This window comes from Erythrolamprus reginae, chromosome 6, assembly GCF_031021105.1.
Source record: "Erythrolamprus reginae isolate rEryReg1 chromosome 6, rEryReg1.hap1, whole genome shotgun sequence".
NCBI lineage: Eukaryota > Metazoa > Chordata > Lepidosauria > Squamata > Dipsadidae > Erythrolamprus > Erythrolamprus reginae.
In genome coordinates this window covers 96,570,362-96,594,443 of record NC_091955.1, presented here as the reverse complement: position 1 = coordinate 96,594,443, position 24,082 = coordinate 96,570,362, and the positions used below count along the sequence as shown (strand labels likewise).

General features: G+C 42.6%; 1 protein-coding gene across 1 annotated transcript in view; it reads right to left on the bottom strand.

Moving 5' to 3' along the window:
• The window catches only part of UBE2H (ubiquitin conjugating enzyme E2 H), a 62,589-nt gene that overhangs the window by 12,064 nt on the left and 26,443 nt on the right, over window positions 1-24,082 (bottom strand). Inside the window, exons 2-4 of the mRNA XM_070754498.1 lie at window positions 7,742-7,818; window positions 6,729-6,803; window positions 5,324-5,363 (exon numbers count right to left, since the gene is read on the bottom strand). Coding sequence (XP_070610599.1) covers window positions 5,324-5,363; window positions 6,729-6,803; window positions 7,742-7,818 — 192 coding nt within the window. The remainder of the gene's footprint in view (window positions 1-5,323; window positions 5,364-6,728; window positions 6,804-7,741; window positions 7,819-24,082) is intronic.

Here is a 24,082-nt window from a genome sequence, read left to right as displayed (position 1 = left end):
GGATGGGAGACGCCCGGATATAGGCCGCCAGGGACCCCAAGAGCTTTGTAAAGACCCGAGGGGCCGAGGAAAGGCCAAATGGCATCGCCCTATACTGGAAATGCCTGCCTTGAAAGGAAAAACGTAAAAATTTTCTGTGGCATTTGGCTATAGGAATGTGAAGGTAGGCCTCAGTGAGGTCTAAGGAGACCATGAAATCTCCCGAGTGAATGGCGGCCAAAATAGAAGACAAGGAGTGCATCTTAAACTTCCTATATTTGATGAATAGGTTTAGCTTCTTTAAATCCAAAATAGCTCTCCAACCTCCGGAGGACTTTGGAACCATAAATAGGATGGAGTAAAAACCTAGGCCTCTTTGACCGGAAGGGACCGGTTGAATGGCTCTGATGGACAATAGATGAGAAATGGCCTCCTCCATACGGTTACAATCTGAGGATGACCTGGGAGAAGGGCAGGAAATAAAACGTTTTGGGGGAGGAGAAATAAATTCTAAAAGAAGGCCTGTTTGAATAGTGTCAATGACCCAAGGATCCTTGGAGGTGAGACGCCAATTAGAGGCGAAATGAGCTAGGCGACCCCCTATGGGAATGGAGGTAGAATTACCATCTAGGCTTTTTTGAAGCCCTGTTAGAGGAAGCTCCCCTTTGGAAGCGAAACCCTCTACCCCTGGAGTTCCTACCTTGGGAACGAAAGCGGGGGGAATACTGACCTGGAGATCTCTGATAGGAAGCCGCTTGATCTTGCTGGCGCCCTGGGCGACGAAAGGACTGCGTTTTAGTAGCCTTTTTTGTGGTTGGACCCAAAACCTTCTTCTTGTCCGTGGTTTCCGTGAGGAGTGGATCCAGAAGATCACCGAAGAGAAGGTCGCGCTTTAAGGGGCCCTGGGATAACTGCCACTTTTGGCGAACTCCCGCTTGCCAAGGGCGAATCCATAGGAGTCTTCTTGCCGTTGTAGAAGCTGCAATAGACTTAGCAGAAAATCTAGTAGATTGCAAGGTGGCATCAGCCACGTACTGGGCAGCTGCAAAGACCTTGTTGAAGTCTTGTTGACCTCTCAAGTCATCGGGAGGAATGTGCTGTTGAAGTTGGCGAAGCCACAGCAGCATGGCTCTGGAGAAAAAGGAAGCCGCTGCAGAACTTTTAATAGCCCAGGAATCAGCGGTGAATCCTCTTTTGAGCATTTGCTCGATGCGCTTGTCCTCTGGGCGGAGGACTCCTTGGTGGAGGGATTAAGGCCAGAGGCTGGAAAATCCCACTGTTTGAGTAAGGCATCTTTAAACAATTTAGGCATAGGAATTACCTCGTTATCCTCCTGTTCCTCTGTGAAGTAAGGTAAATTCTCCTCCGGGGGATCAGTGGAAGTGGAGGCTTGTTTCTCCTGGGCCGCTAATCCCGTAGAAATTCTAGCTTTGAGGAGGAGAGATTTGAATAATTGTGAAGGAAATATAGTAATTGGAGGAGGAACTTTTATTTGGGATTCCTCATCATCTGATAAGCCCTGAAAAGGGTCCTCATCCTCCTCTATATCCTCATATTCATCCTGGGAGGACTCTGAATCATCCTGAATAGGAGCTCTGACCGCTGGGGAAGAACCCAAGGTGCGGGAGGGACGAGAAGGAGGAAGAGGTAAGGGAAGCTCATTGATGGTGGAGAGTTTGGCATCAATGGCTTTGGACAACACAGCAAAAATAGACTGGAACTCAGGAGGTAAACTGGAAATATCAGCAGAAATGGCAGAAGAATCCCTAAAGGCCTGGGAGGATCCTGGCTGGGGGGACTCTTCAATAATATCTGGTTCCTCTGGACCTATGCCCCATAGGTTAGGTTGGGGTCTGTCTAGGTTTGGCTCATCCAGAGATAACACAGGGACCCCAGAAGGAGGCAGACTAGAGGCCTCTGGTGGGTCTTGACTACTGATTACTTGGGCCTGCACTTTCAAACGTTTTGCTGATTTATCATGGATTTTTTGTAGGGCTAGGTCCCTTCTCTTCTCGGCCCTGGTGACCTTGGTCGAGGGGCGGGCCCCTGGAGAAGAGGAGGAAGAGGCCTGGGGGATACTAGTAATCTCATCGCCTGTAGGCCTGGCCTCTCTGGGACCTTTAGTTGTGCCTCTCTTGGGAAAGGTAGCCATAGTCTGACAATTAACAGAAGACAAGGCTGAGCCAAAAACTGAATAATAAGGAGAAGAATTTCAAGGACTTCCCAAGAGGAATGGATCCTGCTTCGAGGCCTCGAAGCTGCTGAAACTTGAGGACAATCTGGGCAAACCCAGAGTTCGTGCCCCCAAATCCAGCGGGGCCAGCCTCCCTAAACTTTATAATTAAGTAAACCAAGGCACTCTGGTTGGAGGCTTAGCCGGTGGAGAATTTAGCCTGGGACCCCCAAGGCCCGCTCCGGGATCCACGCGGTGGACTGAGGCCTACGCGGCTGGCAGGAGGCCAACACGAGAGGCCTAGATTTAAAAAAGGGCGCGAAGGCCTTCGCGCCGAAAAAAAAATCGCTCCGTAGAATTTCTTAAAGGAAAAGCGATCGACTAAGTCCAGGAGACTGGAAGGCGTCTCACTCCGCAGGAGGTATTTCTTAAGCCCTTAAATATCTTATATACAATAAATAATCAATAATTCAATAGATAAATACTTGCACCAGGACCTCCAGGCCAAAGGATTAGAAGAATCCACAAGCGGCCGCAGGAATCGTAACCGGCAAAACCGCCGGGGGAAAACGAAACCGCAACTTCTCCCAAGGAAAAAAGCCGAGCCGCTTTTTATCTTTTTTTCTTTTAAACGGCTGGCGCAATTAGTGCAAGTAAATAAATAAAGACAATAAATCTTACTACTTTTTGAAGGGAAAGATCGAAGGGAAGGTGTTAGAATGTTGAACGAGCTATCACAATACAACCGCAGGATATGCGAACTGAGCGAATTCTGGGGAAGGGGCGGATCCGGCAAGCTTTTTTAATACTAGGCTCAGTTCCACCGGATTGGACATGAGCAACCCATGTGACTGCTGGACCCGCTCCTTCAGTACGGAGAAGCTGCCGGCCACTGGAAACTGCCTTTAAATCAACTCAAGGTGAGTTAATAGGTGGTGACAGCTGCGCTCTTAGTTGGCATTTTAAAAATAACTCCTAAGCCAAGTCACTTCCGGTATCTGTCTAAGAGCAGCAAGGTTTATCCGAAGCCAGGATGATCAATCCCCATATTTCACAAGACTGCAAGTTGGAAACCAATTTAACTCCTTAGTTTCTCCTTTGGGGGAAAACAGTTGAGAAAATTGGTGTTCAAAATTTCTTTTAAATCAGTATTTCTCAACCATGGAGACTTTAAGACGGGTGGGCTTCAACTCCCAGAATTCCCCAGCCAGCATAGTGTTGGTCTGTAGGTCTGGACTTTGGGAAAAGGTGTTATGTCTGTTTAAACGGTTGCTTGCATGAGTCCAAATATTCTAAGCTCCACCTGCTGATAACTGGCCCCACGGAAAGAGCCTTCTCTGTGGTGGCCCCGGCCCTCTGGAACCAACTCCCCCCGGAGATTAGAACTTCCCCCACCCTCCCTGTCTTTCGTAAACTACTCAAGACTCATTTATACCGCCAGGCATGGGGGAGTTGAGATATTCCTTCCCCCTAGGCCATTACAAGTCATGCATGGTATGTTTGTGTGTATGTTTGGTTTTATAATAGGGGTTTTTAGTTGTTTTTATTATTGGATTGTAAATATTGTGTTTATTATTGTTGTTAGCTGCCCCGAGTCTGCGGAGAGGGGCGGCATACAAATCCAATAAATTATTATTATTATTATTATTATTCATTTTCCTAGGGCCACCCTGTTAATTTTCCCAAACGATTCTTATTCTATTCTTCTAGGCTATCTTTCTATCGTTCCATCCATCCATCCATCCATCCATCCACTATTTATAACTATTGTTGCCAACCTGCCTTCCATTGAGGACCTGTAGACTGCACCAGTCAAAAAGAGGGCGGTGAAAATATTGACTGACCCCTCGCTTCCTGGACATAAACCTACATCACTCCACTAAACAAATAATTCCCTCAACACTGTCAGACTTTCTACTAAATCTGCACTTCTATTCTACTAGTTTTTATCATCATTCCTATCACCCATTTCCTCCCATGTTGACTGTATGACTGTAACTTGTTGCTTATATCCTAAGATTTTTATTAATATTGCTTCTTCATTGCTTATTTGACCCCTATGACAATCATTAAGTGTCGTACCACATGATTCTTGACAAATGTATATTTTATTTTATGTACGCTGAGAGCATCTGCACCAAGACAAATTCCTTGTGTGTCCAATCACACTTGGCCAATAAAATTCTATTCTATTCTATAAACTCTAATAAAAAAATAAACTGTTTCAACTCCTACCCTCAAAACGTCACTACAGAGCACTGCACACCAAGACAACTAGACACGAGAAGAGTTTTTTCCCGAACGCCATCACTCTGCTAAACAAATAATTCCTTCACCACTGTCAAACTATTTACTAAGGCTGCACTACTATTACTACTAGTTTTTTCTCATCATTTCTATCACCCATCTCCTCCCCCTTATGACTGTATGACTGTAACTTGTTGCTTGTATCCTTGTTTTTAATTAATATTTGATTGTTCATTGCTTATTTGATCCCTATGACAATCATTAAGTGTTGTAACACATGATTCTTGACAAATGTCTCTTTTCTTTTATGTACACTGAGAGCATCTGCACCAAGACAAATTCCTTGTGCGTCCAATCACACTTGACCAATAAAATAATTCTATTCTATTCTTTATTCTAGCTAAATCCCCCTCACCTGTGATTACTGCATTTAAGTTCTTCACTTGGTTGTACTTTGCCTTTTCTTTTACACTGAGAGCATCGGCACCAAAGACAAATTCCTTGTGTGTCCAATCACACTTGACCAATAAAGAATTCTAATATATTCTATTCTATTCTATTTTTCTTACTCTACGCACGTGATGGCGCATTAAGTGCCCACTAGTTTAGAATGTTTTTATTGTTAAAAAAGGAACCCCTTTTTTGCAGGGTTACTTTGGTGTTGAACCAGAAATGTAATGTGTATTTTATGGGTTTGCCTCTGATTAAAAACTGTTTCTTTTAACTTTTATATTGAGAGTTTGAATTCTTAACACATAGCCAGCTGGGGAATTCTGGGTGTTGAAGTCCACCCATCTTAAAAGCCCCAAAGGTTGAAAAATACGGCTTTAGGTATTTTTACACCTCCTGTTGTGAAAGTGGAGAAATGTTAATTCCCACCTCCAAAAAAGTAACGATTTCAACTGCAAACAGAAGTTCACTTACGCTTCGTCAATGTTGGGATGAAAAATTTTATTCATGAATCCTATGGAGAGAGGAACAAAAGGGACGTTAGAACAGCTTCATATCAAGCACACATTCAGCATTTGCTGAAGAGCATAGAAACAAAGAAACGTAGAAGATTGACGGCAGAAAAAGACCTCCTGGTCCATCTAGTCTGCCCTGATACTATTTCCTGTATTTTATCTTAGGATGGATCTATGTTTATCCCAGGCAGGTTTAAATTCAGTTACTGTGGATTTACCAACCACATCTGCTGGAAGTTTGTTCCAAGGATCTACTACTCTTTCAGTCAAATAATATTTTCTCATGTGGCTTCTGATCTTTCCCCCAACTAACTTCAGATTGTGCCCCCTTGTTCTTGTGTTGACTTTCCTATTAAAAACACTTCCCCCCTGGACCTTATTTAACCCTTGAACATACTTAAATGTTTCAATCATGTCCCCCTTTCCCTTCTGTCTTCCAGACTAGACAGATTGACTAACTATTTTTATTAGGGATTAGCTGAATGTTGGAGTGAGGGGGATTTTTCTATTCTATTCTTTTTTCCCCCTTTTCTCTCTCCCTTTCTCCGTAAATAATGATGAATGTGGGATTTATAGAATGTTACATATCGGGGGTTTTGTTTCTGTTGTTTTCTTTTTCTTTGTTTTTAAAGTTTAGTACTACTTTTAATGTTGGAGAGATGGAGTTATGGGAGGGGAGAGGAAGGTAAAAAGTAAAGAAACTCCTTAAAGCACCTTAATGATATGGAAATTTGGCATATGTATACGGTTGGATATTGGTACTGTATTGTGTTTTGTTATTTACATAGAAGCCTATAAGACTGACCGCAGAAAATGTCCTCATGATCCATCTAGTTTGCCCTTATACTATTTCCTGTATTTTATCTTAGGATGGATCTGTTTATCCCAGACATGTTTACATTCAGTTACTGTGGATTTACCAACCACGTCTGCTGGAAGTTTGTGCCAAGGATCTACTACTCTTTCAGTAAAATCATATTTTCTCACATTGCTTCTGATCTTTCCCCCAACTGACCTCAGATTGTGCCCCCTTGTTCTTGGGTTCACTTTCCTATTAGAAACACTTCCCTCCTGAACCTTATTTAACCCTTTGACATAATTAAATATATTAAAGGGTTACATATGTTTTATATTAAGGTGGAGGAAAAAAAATATACTCAAAAGTTGGTCACAGGACCGTCGTACGTATGAGCCAGCTGCCAGGTGTCCCGAATTTTCATCATGTGACCCCGGGGATTGCTGCAACAGTTAAGTGTGGACAATGGTCCTATGAGCAGCCATTAAACAAACCCATTATAAACCGAGGACTACCTGTAGGCTGTAGGCAGTTTGTCTCCAATAAGACAGTTTTTTCCATCTCTTACCTATAGATGGGGATTTGAAAGGGTATTTGTCAGGAAGGTCCACCCGAACTTTCCACACGCCACCTTCGTACGGTGCTGCAATTGGAAGATTTTCAAAAAGAAAGAAAGCTGAGTTGTGTATCTGATGCTTCCAAATATAAGGTTATATAATTAGACCTGGAAGACAAGACACGCAATTCTAACAAGTAGGTTTGGGAGAGGGCGGGGGGAGAGCTTCCACTACTAGTTTAGTGTTTTTATTTTTATACAGAGATTTTAGCCACCTGCTTCAAAATACATTCATTTAGTGTTTCTAAACCTTGGCAACATTAAGATGGGTGGACTCCAGCTCCCAGAATTCCCTAGCCTAACAGCCATGCTGGCTTGGGAATTCTGGGAGTTGAAGTCCACACACCTTATAAGTTACCAAGATTGAAAAATATTGCACTAACTGCAAACCTTAAAGTTAAGAATTATTGTAAATAAATGCAACACCATCAAGACAGTAATACTGCATGGGAACATTAAGACAGAAACGCCCTAAACACCTTATCAGCATGGCAAAGAAAATCCTAGAAAAGATGGTTCTAGATTATAAATTTTGGAAGCCCTAAATCTAGAAACATAGAAGACTGACGGCAGAAAAAGACCTCATGGTCCATCTAGTCTGCCCTTATACTATTTCCTGTATTTTATCTTACAATGGATCTATGTTTATCTAGTTCAAATTAAAAACAACAACACACCGCTAGTCTCAATTTGTTAAGCATTGCATTTGTATTTTCCTGCTTAAGCAGGGGGTTAGACTAGAAGACCTTCAAGGGCCCTTTTGTGAATCCATTTCCATTTAATTTTTTTCGTCTTAAATTGTGAGGCTTAACCCAGTATAAACTGTCTCCTGTGTCTTAAATGTCACAGGGAAAATAGTCCTTAATGACCTCCCCAAATTATCTCTCATTTTTCAATCAATCAGAAAAAAAAAGGGGGTGGGTGCTTCCTTCCAACCCCTATACGCAACTCAAGAGTATACCTACTTCCTTGTGGTCCATAAAACTTCACTACAAATTCGTTGAGTCCTCCTAGGATTGTGACTTCATGTTTGCTCTCAATACTGAAGGTGTCGGGAGTCAAGGAAAACATTGGATGCGCAGACCGTTTAAAAAAAAAAAACCAGCAGTCCAGGAAGGGTCAAAAACTGAATTCATTCAAATATTTCTGAGCCAGGGTGAAATAATTACTGTAATCCAATAATATTTTAAAATATCTGTCTGTCTGTCTAGAATAGTTGTAGTTAGAAACATAGTTTGCATGCAAACCCAGAGAGTCTCCAGCTCTTTACATATATTTTGAAATAGACTTTTAGTTCAGGATTGAACTGTGGCATCCTTGGTACTCTTTGAGTTTGGCTGTTTTCTTGCAGACATTTCATTACCAAACTACGTAACATCATCAGTGCTAAAAGGGAGTAGGATTTGCGCTCTGTATATTGCATTATCTATCTGTTTGTTTCTATGTATATCTATGTCTATCCATCTATCCATCATCTATCTATCATCTGTATCCACCCATATCTATCTGTCTGTCTTATATCTATCTATCTATCTATCTATCTATCTATCTATCTATCTATCTATCTATCTATCTATCTACCTATCTATCTTTCTAGCTATCCATCCATCCATCATCTATTTATAACTATTGCTGCCAACCTGCCTTCCATTGAGGACCTGTATACTGCACGGGTCAAAAAGAGGGCTGTGAAAATATTGACTGACCCCCTCACTTCCTGGACATAAACTGTTTCAACTCCTTCCCTCAAAACGACACTACAGAGCACCGCAGACCAAGACAACTAGATACAAGGACATTTTTCCCCCGAACGCCATCACTCTGCCAAACAAATAATTCCCTCAACACTGTCAAACTATTTATTAAGGCTGCACTACTATTACTACTAGTTTTTTCTCATCGTTCCTATCCCCCACTTCCTCCCACTTATGACTGTATGACTGTAACTTGTTGCTTGTATCCTTAAGATTTTTATTTATATTGATTGTTTCTTCATTGCTTATTTGATCCCTATGACAATCATTAAGTGTTGAATCTCACGATTCTCAACAAATGTCTCTTTTCTTTTCTGTACACTGAGAGCATCTGCACCAAAGACAAATTCCTTGTGTGTCCAATCACACTTGGCCAATAAAGTATTCTATTCTATTCTATTCTATTCTATCCTATTCAAATAATTTGCTGCCCAATAAACCAAGTTTTCTTCTGCAAGAGCTATCGGACTTTGCAGAAATCATGCAGGGGGAAAAAAAACTGAACCGGAAAATGCAAAAACACTTGCAAATCTCCCCCCTCCACCACCCGCCATTACCCACAGGAAAAAAATGATGGAAAAGCCCAGTTACAAAAAAAAGAAAGACAGACAGAAAAACAAGCTTGCTTGCGAGTCTAAAATATTCCTTTGGCCTCAAATAACCTGCTGAAAGAAACATCTCCCGAAGCTCGGATTGTGCCAAATCTGAGACCAGGCCCTAGACAATAGACGTGTTATTTTCAGAAGAGGGCAGCTGCTGATTTCAGTTTTCTTCAGACAATTGGGGGGAGAGGAGAATGCAGAAGTGCCCTTTTTTTAAAAAAAAAAAAAGTGCTGTAAAAACTGGTGGAAACCGGCTTTCAAGGGCAGGATTGAAAAAAACAAGAAAGGAGACCAAACAAAACCCCCCAAAACCCCAACTCCTCTTTTTAATCCCTAAAGTTTTCCATAGAAATATAACTGGAAATTTAAGCTGGATCAGAAAGAGCAAAGCCCTTCTAGTATTGATGATGTTACCAAGCTGGGTCATAAAATGTCTGCAAACTAAAAACCAAGTAAGCTCAGGGAGGAGAGAGGACCCCCCATAGTCCTCCTCCTTTTCCCTTCTTCCTTCTCTTCATTTTGTGTTTGTTTGTTTGTTTGTTTGTTTGTTTGTTTGTTTGTTTGTTTGTTTATTTATTTATTTATTTATTTATTTATTTATTTATTAATTATTTGGATTTGTATGCCGCTCCTCTCCGAAGACTCGGGGCGGCTCACAACAAGTGTAAAACAAATCATAAACAATCCAATTAATTAAAATATTTAAAGATTTAAAAAACCCCATATACTAACAGACACACGCACAAGCATACCATGTATAAATTAAGCGTGCCCAGGGGGAGATGTTTAGTTTCCCCATGCCTGACGGCAAAGGTGGGTTTTGAGGAGTTTACGGAAGGCAGGAAGAGTAGGGGCAGTTCTGATCTCCGGGGGGAGTTGGTTCCAGAGAGTCGGTGCCGCCACAGAGAAGGCTCTCCCCCTGGGGCCCGCCAACTGACATTGTTTAGTTGACGGGACCCGGAGAAGGCCCACTCGGACCTAATCGGTCGCTGGGATTCGTGCGGCAGAAGGCGGTCTCGGAGATATTCTGGTCCGATGCCATGAAGGGCTTTAAAGGTCATAACCAACACTTTGAATTGTGACCGGAAACTGATCGGCAGCCAATGCAGACTGCGGAGTGATGGTGAAACATGGGCATACCTAGGTAAGCCCATGACTGCTCTCGCAGCTGCATTCTGCACGATCTGAAGTTTCCGAACACTTTTCAAAGGTAGCCCCATGTAGAGAGCACTTCACAAATCCCCCTCTCTTCCACTGCTGATGACGTTATCTAGTTGGGCTATGGACGTCTGCAAGAAAACTATCATACTCAGACAGCACCAAGGACCTTAAAGTCTTCTTCCTTTTCCTCCTCCTCCTCTTTTCCACTTATTTATTTATTATTTATTTATTAATCAGATTTGTATGCCCAAATCCTCTCCCTTCTATCGCTGATGATGTTACCTAGCTAGGTGATAAAACGTCTGTTAAAAACTATCACACTCAGACAGCACCAAGGACCCCATATTTATTGTATTTATTTATTGTACATAAGTGCTAAAGCCCACTGCAACAACATCACCAAAAAGGCTTCTAGAGTTGTTAACCTGATCCTACGTAGCTTCTGCTCCGGCAATCTCACACTACTCACAAGAGCCTACAAAACTTTTGCCAGACCCATCCTAGACTACTGCTCATCAGTCTGGAACCCATACCACATCTCAGACATCAACACCCTTGAAAATGTCCAAAGATATTTCACCAGAAGAGCCCTTCACTCCTCCACTCGAAACAGAATAGCCTACGAAAATAGACTAACAATCCTGGGTCTAGAAAGCTTAGAACTACGGTGCCTAAAACACGATTTAAGTATTGCCCACAAGATCATAGGCTGCAACGTCCTACCAGTCAATGACTACTTCAGCTTCAACCGCAACAACACAAGAGCATGCAACAGATTCAAACTTAATATTAACCGCTCCAAACTTGACTGTAAAAAATATGACTTTAACAATCGAGTTGTCGAAGCGTGAAACTCATTACCAGACTCAATAGTGTCAACCCCTAACCCCCAACATTTCTCCCTTAGACTATCCACAGTTGACCTCTCCAGGTTCCTAAGAGGTCAGTAAGGGGCGTACATAAGTGCACTAGTGTGCCTTCCGTCCCCTGTCCCATTGTCTTTCTTTTATCTCATATATCATATTTTCTTCCTTTCATATATCTTCTCCTCTATTTTTACATATTATCTTTATATATATTACTTCATGTCTATTCTCTTCCATATGTATTGTGTATTGCACAAATGAATAAATAAATAAAAATAAATTGTATTTATATGCCACTCACTCCAAAACGGGTTCTGAGTTCTTCTCCCCCTCCCTTCTTCCTTTTCCCACCAAAGACGAAACAGAAACACAGAAAACTTGATGGCAGAAAAACCCCTATTACCTCGCTATTTGGCTGCTTTAAAACTTGTCGAATTTGGTTCTTGTTAGGACTCTGTTCATAACTGTTAGGTTGGGAATATATTGGCTGCAAGTGTTGCAGACTGCCACAAGAGGGAGCTAGAGTTTATAGCTTGTTTCCCTGAGTCACCCTCTTTGTTTCTCTTTGTCTGGCTACTCACTGTATGTACGCTCTGCAATGGCTCTGCAATCTCTCTGTATTGTAGTCATGTATTACAGCTAAAATGTGTTTAGACTTGATATCTTTGTTTACTGATTATGACAAACGGAACTTATAAGAAAGACCATGTACTTGGTAATATTTGGGTTGTTATTCTGACTTATTACGTGCACGACTTTAGACCATTTATCTGAAGATGTCATTTCTCAAAGGAAACTTGAATTCAAGTTGATGTATCTGTGTGAGTACTTATTCACAACTGATCTCAATATAAACGTTTCTGTGTGTGCACAACTTTGGTAAACCAAGATTACTCTGCTCATACATTAATCATTCTTGATGCATTTCGATGTGAAAACATTGCCCCAGTACTCAGCCTTTGTTTAGTACAGGTAGTCCTCAACTTACAACAGTACATTTAGCGACCGTTTGGAGTCACAAATGGCACTGAAAAAAAGTGACCGACAACCATTTTTCAACACTTACGACCAAAACATTTACTAATGAAAATTCAGACACGTGGCAACTGACACATATTTATGTCTCGGGATTAACATGATCTTCCGACAAGCCAAGTCAATGGGGAAAGCCAGGTTCACTTATCAATCATATTACTAACTTCTCCACCGTGGTGATTCACTTAACAACTGTGGCAAGGAACGTTGTTCCTTTTAACTTAACAACGGTTTCACTGAGCGACAGAAAATTTGGGCTCAATTGTAGTCATAAGTCGACTTACAACAGTTTATTTAGTCACCATTTGGAGTTACAACGTCCCTCGAAAAAAGTGACTTACAACCATTTTTCACACTTACGACCATTGGCGTTTCCCCAGGGTCACGTGATCAATACGCAGATGCTCGGCAACTGATTCATATTTATGACGTGATCCCCTTTTGCAACCTTGGGGCAGGCAAAGTCAAATGGGGAGCAAGATTCACTTAATAACCGAGTTACTAATTTACCAACTGTGGTGATTCACTTAACAACTCGAGCAAGAAAAAGTAGAGCAAACTTAAACAAATGTTTCGCTTAACAACCAAAATTGTGGCCTCAGTTGTGGTCGTAAATCAAGGACTACTGGTGTCTGCAGCTCAAAACTGCAAAGCCTTGGCCCAGCCTGGGCCAATTTTATCCCATCCTTCCAATCTAAAAGGCCGATTTTAGAACGGGTTGCATAATTTGCTTATGCAAAATGCCCTTTCTACCCACCACAATGCATCCCACAAAACAGACTTTTTCCATAAGACGCCACAACAGCAAAACATACAACACGCCCTGTGGCCAGATGACAAATCTGGCCATGCTGGCGTGTCGGCAGCTCCCATCTAAGAGTTTAAAAAACAACAACAGTAGGCCCAGTTCAAAGCAGGAAGAGGGAGATTGTGATCCCGCTCTATAGAATGCTGATGAGACCCCATTTGGAATAACCTGTGTCCAGTTCTGGAGACCTCACCTACAAAAAGAGATGGATCAAATTGAACGGGTCCAAAGACGGGCTACAAGAATGGTGGAGTCTACGGAGAGGGGCAGCATACAAATCCAATAAATAATAATAATAATAAAATAATAATAATAAAAGGTCTTCAGCATCAAACTGATCAGGAAAGACTTCATGAACTCCATCTGTCTAGTCTGGAGGACAGAAGGTAAAGAGGAGACACCATCGAAACATTTAAATATGTTAAAGGGTTAAATAAGGTTCAGGATGGATGTGTTTTCAATAGGAAAGTGAACACAACAAGGGGAAATAATCTGAGGTCAGTTGGGGGAAAGATCAGAAGCAACGTGAGAAAATATGATTTTACTGAAAGAGTAGTAGATCCCTGGAACAAACTTCCAGCAGACGTGGCTGGTAAATCCACAGTCACTGAATTGAAACATGCCTGGGATAAACATAGATCCATTCTAAGATAAAATACAGGAAATAGTTTAAGGGCAGACTAGATGGACCAGGAGGTCTTTTTCTGCCGTCAGTCTTCTAGGTTTCTAAATACTATCCTAAGATTAATTCCAAGGGAGTAAAAGTCCAGTTGGAAACCAATGCTGGAACGACTCCAGATACCTTTTGGCCCATAAACGGCACACAGGTTCCTAAAATTGTGAAATGTTTACTCTGGCTGGTGCAACCCAGGCAGCTTCCAGTAGGAAGTATGGCTACAGGTTGGACGGACAACTTATTTATGCTGCTGTATCGGAGTGAAAAACAGGAAGTCTGAATAATTAAGATGAGGTTCGCACCAAGGTTCCCGCGGCCTTCTTTCTCTGCGGTTCTAATTTAAGTCCTGCGCTTAAAAATTATTATTGCTGATCCTGGAAAAATTCCACACCTCTCTCTCTCTCTCTCTCTGTGTCCAAGTTTGGCCATTTTAAGATGCATGGACTCCAACTCCCAGAATTCCCCAGCCAGCCTGTTTAGATGGGTGGACGTTCCAACATGGTGGCTGGGGAATTCTGGGAGTTGAAGTCCACCTCTCTTAAAATTGCTATCCACTTTCTAAGTCGGTACGGACCAATTTTGGCTACTTTAAAGGGGGGGACTTCAATTCTGACACTTCATGTCTTCTGGCGGGCCCCAGGGGAAGAGCCTTCTCTGTGGCGGCCCCGGCCCTCTGGAATCAACTCCCCCCGGAGATTAGAACTGCTCCCACCCTCCTTGTCTTCCGTAAACTACTTAAGACTCACCTATACCGCCAGGCATGTGGGATTTGAGACATCTTTCCCCCAGGCTTATTATAATTTATGTTTGGTATGTATGTGCTGTTTGGTTTTTAATTATGATAGGGTTTTTAGTTTTTTAATATTAGATTTGTGCCATTATAATATTGTTTCTATCATTGTTGTGAGCCGCCCCGAGTCTTTGGAGAGGGGCGGCATACAAATCTAATAAATAATAATAATAATAATAATAATAATTATTATTATTATTATTATTATTATTCCCAGAATTCCTCCAGCCAGCCTTTTAATAATAAATTTAAAAAAATAAATACTTTATTATTATTATTATTATTATTAATTAGATTTGTATGCCTCCCCTCTCCGTAGACTCAGGGCGGCATACAAATTTATTGTCATTGTATGTCCATTTAAGATGGACAGATGTCAACTTGCTGGCTGGGGGAATTGTGGGAGTTGAAGTCCACCTCTCTTAAAATTGCTATCTATTTTCTAAGTCGATATGGATCAATTTTGGATACTTTAAAAAGGGTGGACTTCAATTCCCAGAATTCCTCCAGCCAGCCTTTTAAGATGGGCAGATTTCAACATGCTATCTGGAGGAATTCTGGGAGTTGAAGTCCAGATATCTTCAAGTGGCCAAGCTTGGGAAACACTGCTTTAGAAAGTGGACAGATTCAATGTTTTTTTTAAAAGCTTGCTTTGCAAACAGCCTTGTACCGATGGGAGAATTAGCACGCACGTTGCCTGCACAAGTGGCTTTTTATGGAAACACCCGCGTGGCTGAGATCTCTCTGAGATCCAAGCAAAGCACATTTTGTTCAAGACGGCAGCAAAGGTTTTCAGCCAGTGTGAAACTATTATCTCAAAAAACACCGGCAACATTTCTTCCCCAAAGAAACTTAAACTGAAGTTAAAACGAGATTGCAATTAAGGATGTGGTAGCCACTGGCCTTCTGTGTTTCGAACTCAGCTCGAGTAACTAGGAGGCAACAGTGCGGAAAGAGCACAAATGATCCAGATCACAAATGACAAATGTCAACGGGTGTTCTGTCGGGCTCTCTGGTGGAATCCTCCCAAAAATTCACAGGTACAAGTTTCAGACACACACACGTTTGAAAATTCAAAACAATGTTCTTTATCATGAAAATTCACTTAAACCAAGCCCTCTTTTGGTATAGCCAAGAGCCCTCGTCTCCAAACAAACTGGTAATTGGTACAAGTCCCTTATCAGTTCTGTGATACTTAGCTTGCAGCTGTGAGGCAATTCACAGTCCTTCTTCTTTCACAAAGTGAAACACACTTTGCTCTGGTTTAGTTTCAAAGCGGGGGAAAATCAGCACACAAAAGGTCAAAGTCAGTAAAGCAGTCAGGAAACACAAGGATCAGATAATCCTCCACAATGGCCAAACCCACAGGCTGCTCTTTATAGCAGCCTCACTAATGACCACAGCCCCACCCAACCACAGGTGGCCTCATTTTCTTTGATAATAATCTCTCAGTTGTTGTTGCCTATGCATCGCTCTCCGCATGCGTGGCTGTATCATTAACTCTTGTTCTGAATCCATGGAGGAGCTAGAGAATTGATCTCCTTCTGAGCTGTCTGCCCCACTCTCCTCTGCCCTGTCACTCATGTCTTCTTGGTCAGAGGAGCCTTCATCATCAGATTCCATTGGGGGCAAAACAAGCCTGCAGCATGTGGATGTCTCCCCCACATTCACAGTCCTTGGGGCAGGAGCTGGGCCAAAGCTAACCACAACAACGGGGAAGCCAGATCTGCTTAATGACCCAAACAATCTGCTTAACAACTGCCGCAATTCGCTTAGTAACCCACGGCGAGAAAGGTGGCAAAACAGGGCAAAACTCACTTAACAAAACTGCCTCTTAGTCACGTAGATCCGGCGCTTAGTGTTGGCCGTAACTTGGAGGACGTACTGTATGACGGCGGAAATGCGAGGCAGTCCTGCCGCACGAATCCCAGCGACCAATTAGGTCCCACAGAGTGGGCCTTCTCCGGGTCCCGTCAACTAAACAATGTCGGTTGGCAGGCCCCAGGGGAAGAGCCTTCTCTGTGGCGGCACCGGCCCTCTGGAACAAACTCCCCCCGGAGATTAGAACTGCCCCTACTCTTCCTGCCTTCCGTAAACTCCTTAAAACCCACCTTTGCCGTCAGGCATGGGGGAACTGAAACATCTCCCCCTGGGCATGTTTAATTTATATATGGTATGCTTGTGTGTATGTCTGTTAGTATATGGGGTCTTTTTTAAATCTTTAAATATTTTAAATTTGTCAGATTATGTATGATTTGTTTCCACGTGTTGTGAGCCGCCCCGAGTCTTCGGAGAGGGGCGGCATACAAATCTAAGTAATAAATAAATAAATAAATAAATAATAAGTAATAAGTCTCCATAGAACTGAAGGTATAGAGCCAGGGTGGCGCAGCAGGTAGAGTGCTGTACTGCATTGCCACTGAAGCTGACTGTAGATCTCTAGGTCAGCGGTTCAAATCTCATCACCGGCTCAAGGTTGACTCAGCCTTCCATCCTTCCGAGGTGGGTAAAATGAGGACCCGGATTGTTGGGGGGCAATAGGCTGGCTCTGTTAAGAATTGCTATTGCTAACCTGTTGTAAGCCGCCCTGAGTCAAAGGAGAAGGGCGGCATAAAAATCGAATAGAAACATAGAAGATTGACGGCAGAAAAAGACCTCATGGTCCATCTAGTCTGCCCTTATACTATTTCCTGCATTTTATCTTACAATGGATCTATGTTTATCCCAGGCATGTTTAAATTCAGTCACTGTGGATTTACCAACCATGTCTGCTGGAAGTTTGTTCCAAGGATCTACTACTCTTTCAGTAAAATAATATTTTCTCATGTTGCTTTTGATCTTTCCCCCAACTAACTTCAGATTGTGTCCCCTTGTTCTTGTGTTCACTTTCCTATTAAAAACACTTCCCTCCTGAACCTTATTTAACCCTTTAACATATGTAAATGTTTCAATCATGTCCCCCCTTTTCCTTCTGTCCTCCAGACTCTACAGATTGAGTTCATTAAGTCTTTCCTGATACGTTTTATGCTTAAGACCTTCCACCATTCTTATAGCCCGTCTTCGGACCCATTCAATTTTGTCAATATCTTTTTGTAGGTGAGGTCTCCAGAACTGAACACAGTATTCCAAATGTGGTCTCACCAGCGCTCTATATAAGGGGATCACAATCTCCCTCTTCCTGCTTGTTATACCTCTAGCTATGCAGCCAAGCATCCTACTTGCTTTCCCTACTGCCCGACCACACTACTCACCCATTTTGAGACTGTCAGAAATCACCACCCCTAAATCCTTCTCTTCTGATGTTTTTGCTAAAACAGAACTGGCAATACAATACTCAGATTGCGGATTCCTTTTCCCCAAGTGCATTATTTTACATTTGGAAACATTAAACTGCAGTTTCCATTGCTTTGACCATTTATCTAGTAAAGCTAAATCATTTACCATATTACAGACCCCTCCAGGAATATCAACCCTATTGCACACTTTAGAGTCATCGGCAAATAGGCAAACCTTCCCTACCAAAGAAATAAAATATTCTAGCATGGATGGTGTAAACAAAGCTTGATTTAAAAAATAAAATAAAATCAGGTTACTTGCTGGTCAAACAGGTCCTTCCGGCTTCGGAAGAACGCGGGAGTGGAAACTTTGCAAAACTTATTTTAGCAACACGAGTTAAGGGAGGGCGAGCCCAGTGGAAGGGGATCTTTAACATCGGCGGTCTCGACTTTAAAAAGTTCACTGAGTGACCATTCAGCATTACGTCACTGGGGGGGAAAAGTGTTATTCTCAGGATTTCTTTCACATTCCTCGTAACAAAAGTTCCAAATTACCGTTCGGCTAAGAAAACTCAGTTCCTGATGGGACAGTGTTAAAAATTCGCCACCCTCCCCACAAACCTTACTCCATCAGACTCAAAATACTTTACTTCACCAGATTTGAAATTCTCCGATTAGACATCTTACAACTCCGTTGTCTCCATTCCGACTTAACTATACAGTGATACCTCGTCTTACGAACTTAATTCGTTCCGTGACCAGGTTCGTAAGATGAAAAGTTCGTAAGACGAAGCAATTTTCCCCATAGGAATCAAAGTAAAAGCAAATAATGCGTGCAACCCCATCCCCAAATCACTCCTTTTGCCTTGCGCCGCTGGGAATCCCCGCCTCCGGACTTCCGTTGCCAGCCGAAGCACTGGGATTCCCCTGAGGCTCGCCTTGTGGGATTCAAAGCAGCGCTGGTAAAAATGAAGGGGATTCCACACCAGATTTCGGACATAAACACTCTAGAAAATGTCCAGAGATACTTTACGAGAAGAGCCCTCCACTCGCAACAGAATCCCCTACGCAACTAGACTTACAATCCTAGGTTTAGAAAGCTTAGAACTACGTCGCCTTAAACACGACCTAAGCATAATCCATAAAATCATCTGCTACAACGTCCTTCCTGTCAACGACTATTACAGCTTCAACCACAACAACACAGGAGCACACAACAGATACAAACTTAATCGCTCCAAACTCGACTGAAGGAAATACGACTTTAGTAATGTGTAGTTGATAGAGGGAACTCACTACCAGACTCCGTAGTATCATCCCCTAACCCCCAAAACTTTACCCTTAGACTATCTGCTGTTGACCTCTCCCGATTCCTAAGAGGTCAGTAAGGGGCGTGCATAAGTGCACCAGCGTGCCTTCTGTCCCCTGTCCTCATGTTTCTCTTTTATTGGTATCATGTATATAAATATAATTATGTCTTTGTATACCACCAATACATACTTGACAAAACAAATAAATAAAATAAAAAATAAATAAATATAGAAGCTTTAGTTCCTAACATCAGGGGAAATTTGTCTTTTCCCATGGATTTAGGTGACCCCTGTGAAATGGCTGTTCGACCCCCAGAAGGATCCCGACCCCCAAGTTGAGAACCACTGCCCTAGATCATACAGCCCTCAATCATATTTTGCAGCTTCCAATATAATTTTCTATGGGAAAAAGTCAGAACTTCAGCTAGAACTGAAGAAACATAGAAGACTGGTGGCAGAAAAAGACCTCCTGGTCCATCTAGTCTGCCCTTATACTATTTCCTGTATTTTATCTTACAATGGATATATGTTTATCCCAGGCATGTTTAAATTCAGTTACTGTGGATTTATCTACCACGTCTGCTGGAAGTTTGTTCCAAGGATCTACTACTCTTTCAGTAAAATAATATTTTCTCATGTTGCCTTTGATCTTTCCCCCAACTAACCTCAGATTGTGTCCCCTTGTTCTTGTGTTCACTTTCCTATTAAAAACACTTCCCTCCTGGACCTTATTTAACCCTATAACATATTTAAATGTTTCGATCAAGAAGCTTCTTGGCTGAAAAGTGAAACGTCTTCAAAACAAAACAAAACCAGAAAGTCCAGTTGACTATTGAAACACATACACAAAAAACAACCTTTGGGACAACTGAAAAACAAGCTTGCACAGGAAGTCAAAGGAACAACACCGTCACGCCTGAAACAGCCATGAATAACCAGAAGGGAATGAAGAGAATGAGCGACCGACGGTGTCAACAAACCGAGAAGCAGGCCGGGTGTTGAGAAAAAGAACATGCAGGGAGTCCTCAACTTACAACAGTTCGTTTAGTGACCCTCTGAAGTTACAGCGGCGCTCAAAGATGTTGACGTATCATTGCTGTTCAACTGAAGGATGCGATCAAAATTAATTCAGACGCGTGAAGAGAAGCAACACAGAACTTGAGAAAATTCCTGACAGTTAGAACAATTAATCTGTGGAACAGCTTGCCACCAGAAGTCGTGAATGCCCCAACAAATCTGAGTATTGCATTGGCAGTTCTGTGTAAGCAAAAACTTCAGAAGAGAAGGATTTAGGGGGAGTGATTTCTGACAGTCTCAAAATGGGTGAGCAGTGTGGCCGGGTGGTAGGAAAAGCAAGTAGGATGCTTGGCTGCATAGCTAGAGGTATAACAAGCAGGAAGAGGGAGATTGTGATCCCACTATATAGAATGCTGGTGAGACCCCATTTGGAATACTGTGTTCAGTTCTGGAGACCTCACCTACAAAAAGATATTGACAAAATTGAACGGGTCCAAAGACAGGCTACAAGAATGGTGGAAGGTCTTAAGCATAAAACGTATCAGGAAAGACTTAATGGACTCAATCTGTATAGTCTGGAGGACAGAATGAAAAGGGGGGACATGATCGAAACATTTAAATATGTGAAAGGGTTAAATAAGGTTCAGGAGGGAAGTGTTTTTAACAGGAAAGTGAACACAAGAACAAGGGGACACAATCTGAGGTTAGTTGGGGGAAAGATCAAAAGCAACATGAGAAAATATTATTTTACTGAAAGAGTAGTAGATCCTTGGAACAAACTTCCAGCAGACGTGGTTGGTCAATCCACAGTAACTGAATTTAAACCTGCCTGGGATAAACATATATGCATTGTAAGATAAAATACAGGAAATAGTATAAGGGCAAACTAGATGGACCATGAGGTCTTTTTCTGCCGTCAGTCTTCTATGTTTCTAACACTGGAAGTTTTTAAGCAAATGTTGGATAACCATCTGCCTGAAGTAGTGTAGGGTTTCCTGCCTAAGCAGTGGGTTGGACTAGAAGACCTCCAAGGTCCCTTCCTACTCTGTTGTTTGTTGGCTTGTTTTGTTTGTTAAGTAAACTTGAATTAATGAAGCTGAAGGAATGAGTTTTGGTAGAGCCAAGAGAGTTGACCGATGAACCCCAGAGGGGACCGCTCCCATTCCTTCCCAAAAAGACTCCCTTGGGGAAACTGAGGCTGGGCAAGGATATTCTTTCTCCATGCCACCTGCTGAACCAACACAATGAGGCAGGAAGTTGGCAGCACATGAGACAAAACCAGACGGTTGTGTCTGAAGGTTACAGGACAGCCAAGGTCAGCCAGGTCAGCCCTCCTCTTTCCCTTCCTCCTGAGTAGACCTATGATGGGTGAGAGACGGGCGTTGTTTTCCAAGCCAAGCTGTGTCTCCAACTGACATGTTCCTACCAGGTGAACTTCCCTTCCTACCCAACGCTTTGGTGTAGACAGAATGGAAATGATTTTCTACTACTCTGGCCTTCTGGTCTGTTTGTTTTCCAGTCTAGCCTACAAGTTGGAGATTTCCTCGTCCAATATTAACTAGGACGGAGCCTACCTGACGATTCACGATTAGTAAGGTCAACTCAGTACATACAAGTAGGTGGGTATACAAGTAGGTGGCCTCAAGGCAGAGGATTTACACACTACTCTTTCTCTCTCATCCTCTTGTAGAGGTGCGGAATTCAACTCCCGGAATTATTCCCCAGCAGGATGAATACAAGGTTTCCGAGCACTGATGGATGATGTTCCCTAGTTGGGTTGTGAAACGTCTTCAAGAAAACAACTAAGCTCAGAGAACACCAACGGCCTTCCCTCTTCCATTTTCTCATTTCCTTCCTTCCTTCCTCATTCCTTCTCCTTTCTTTTCTTCCTCCTCTCCACAAACACAATTCTCTTTTAACACTGATGATGCTCCCTAGTTGGGTTATGAATCGTCTTCAAGACATGCTTGAGATAAACATATATCCATCCTAAGATAAAATACAGGAAATAGTATAAGGGCAGACTAGCGGGACCAGGAGGTCATTTTCTGCCGTCAGTCTTTTATATGTTTCTATGTCATTGTCAAGAGGTTCAGTTTGGGCAATCCTCAATTGACAAGCACAACAGAGACCCCAAATTTTCATTATAAATAAATAAATTACTAAGCACGGCTGAGTTCGAGAAGGATGTGCCTCACTGTACGAACCTTTGCCATGGTTGCTTAGCAGATCTGGCTCATGGTGGATTCATCCTTCGGAGGTCAGTAAAATGAGGACCCAGGTTGTTGGAAGCGATAGGATCACAATGTCCCTCTTCCTGCTTGTTATACCTCTAGCTATGCAGCAAAGCCTTCGACTCGCTTTCCCTACCGCCTGACCCATTTTGAAACTGTCAGAAATCACGGTACAGTGTTCCCTCAATTTTCGCGGGGGATGCGTTCCGAGACCGCCCGCGAAAGTCCAATTTCCGCGAAGTAGCGATGTGGAAGTAAATACACTATTTTTGGCTATGAACAGTATCCCAAGCCTTCCCTTAACACTTCAAGTCCCTAAATTACAATTTCCCATTCCCTTAGCAACCATTTAGATTATTACTCACCATGTTTATTTATTAAAGTTTATTTAAAAAAATAATTTATTAAAGGCGGACGAAAGTTTGGCGATAACATATGACGTCATCGGGTGGGAACAACCGTAGTATAGGGGGGGGGGGAATGTGAAATACAGTATTTTCTAATTAATATTTTTTAAAAAAACATGGTATAGACTTTTCACGAAGTTCGAACCCGTGAAAATCGAGGGAAAACTGTACTGTTGCACGCTATCGTTGTGGCCTGACACAAACCAACAAACGTGGCCAATTTAGGCACTCCCAATAGGGCAGGCAGACAGGTTTGTCCCTTTGAAATCTAGTCTGTTTCAGAAACCTGGGGAAAAAAACCCCCAATTTGTTGGCTTGGCCACGGCCTGGCGAGTCCTTCTCCCTTTTCCCCGAGCCTCGGTTTTACCACCTGGAAAAATGGGAACACTGACCTATTTGGCAGAGTCGGCCCAGGAGAGAAGCTCTGTAATTAATGATGATTAATGGCTTCACCCAGGTTTCTCCTCCCCTGCCATTCTGACTTAGAAAATATTTTGCTTTCCTGGTTGGTAAAATAAAGTCAACGGGAAGCCGGAGCGCCGTTGAAGGCAAAGAGGTGTTTTTTTAGGGGGGGGGCTGGGATGGTTGCCGCACAAAACAACTTCGACCCACAATTATACACTTTAAAAAAAAAAATACAGTTCCTTTAGTGACAGTTGCGGCCCTATTTGGACAGGGAGTCATTGCTCACAGTCACTCATGCCCTCATCACCTCGAGGCTTGACTACTGTAACGCTCTCTACATGGGGCTGCCTTTAAAGAGTGTTCGGAAACTTCAGATTGTGCAGAACGCGGCCGCAAGAGCCATCGTGGGGCTTCCTAGATTCGCCCACGTTTCTGCAACACTCCATGGCCTGCATTGGCTGCCGATCAGTTTCCGGTCACAATTCAAAGTGTTGGTTATGACCTTTAAAGCCCTGCATGGCATTGGACCAGAGTATCTCCGGAACCGCCTGCTACCGGACGAATCCCAGCGACCAATAAGGTCCCACAGAGTTGGCCTTCTACGGATCCCATCGACCAAACAATGTCGTTTGGCGGGCCCCAGGAAAAGAGCCTTCTCTGTGGCAGCCCCGGCCCTCTGGAATCAACTCCCCCCAGATATTAGAACTGCCCCCACCCTCCTTGTCTTTCGCAAATTACTCAAGACCCATCTATACCGCCAGGCATGGGGGAGTTGAGACACCTTTCCTCCAGGCTTTTTTTTAATATATTTATGTTTGGGTATGTATATGTTGTTTGCTTTTTTAAATATGATAGGGTTTTATGTGCTTTTTAATATTAGATTTGTTTTCGCTGGAATATTGTTTTTATTTTTGTTGTGAGCCGCCCCAAGTCTTCAGAGAGGGGCGGCACACAAATCTAATAAAT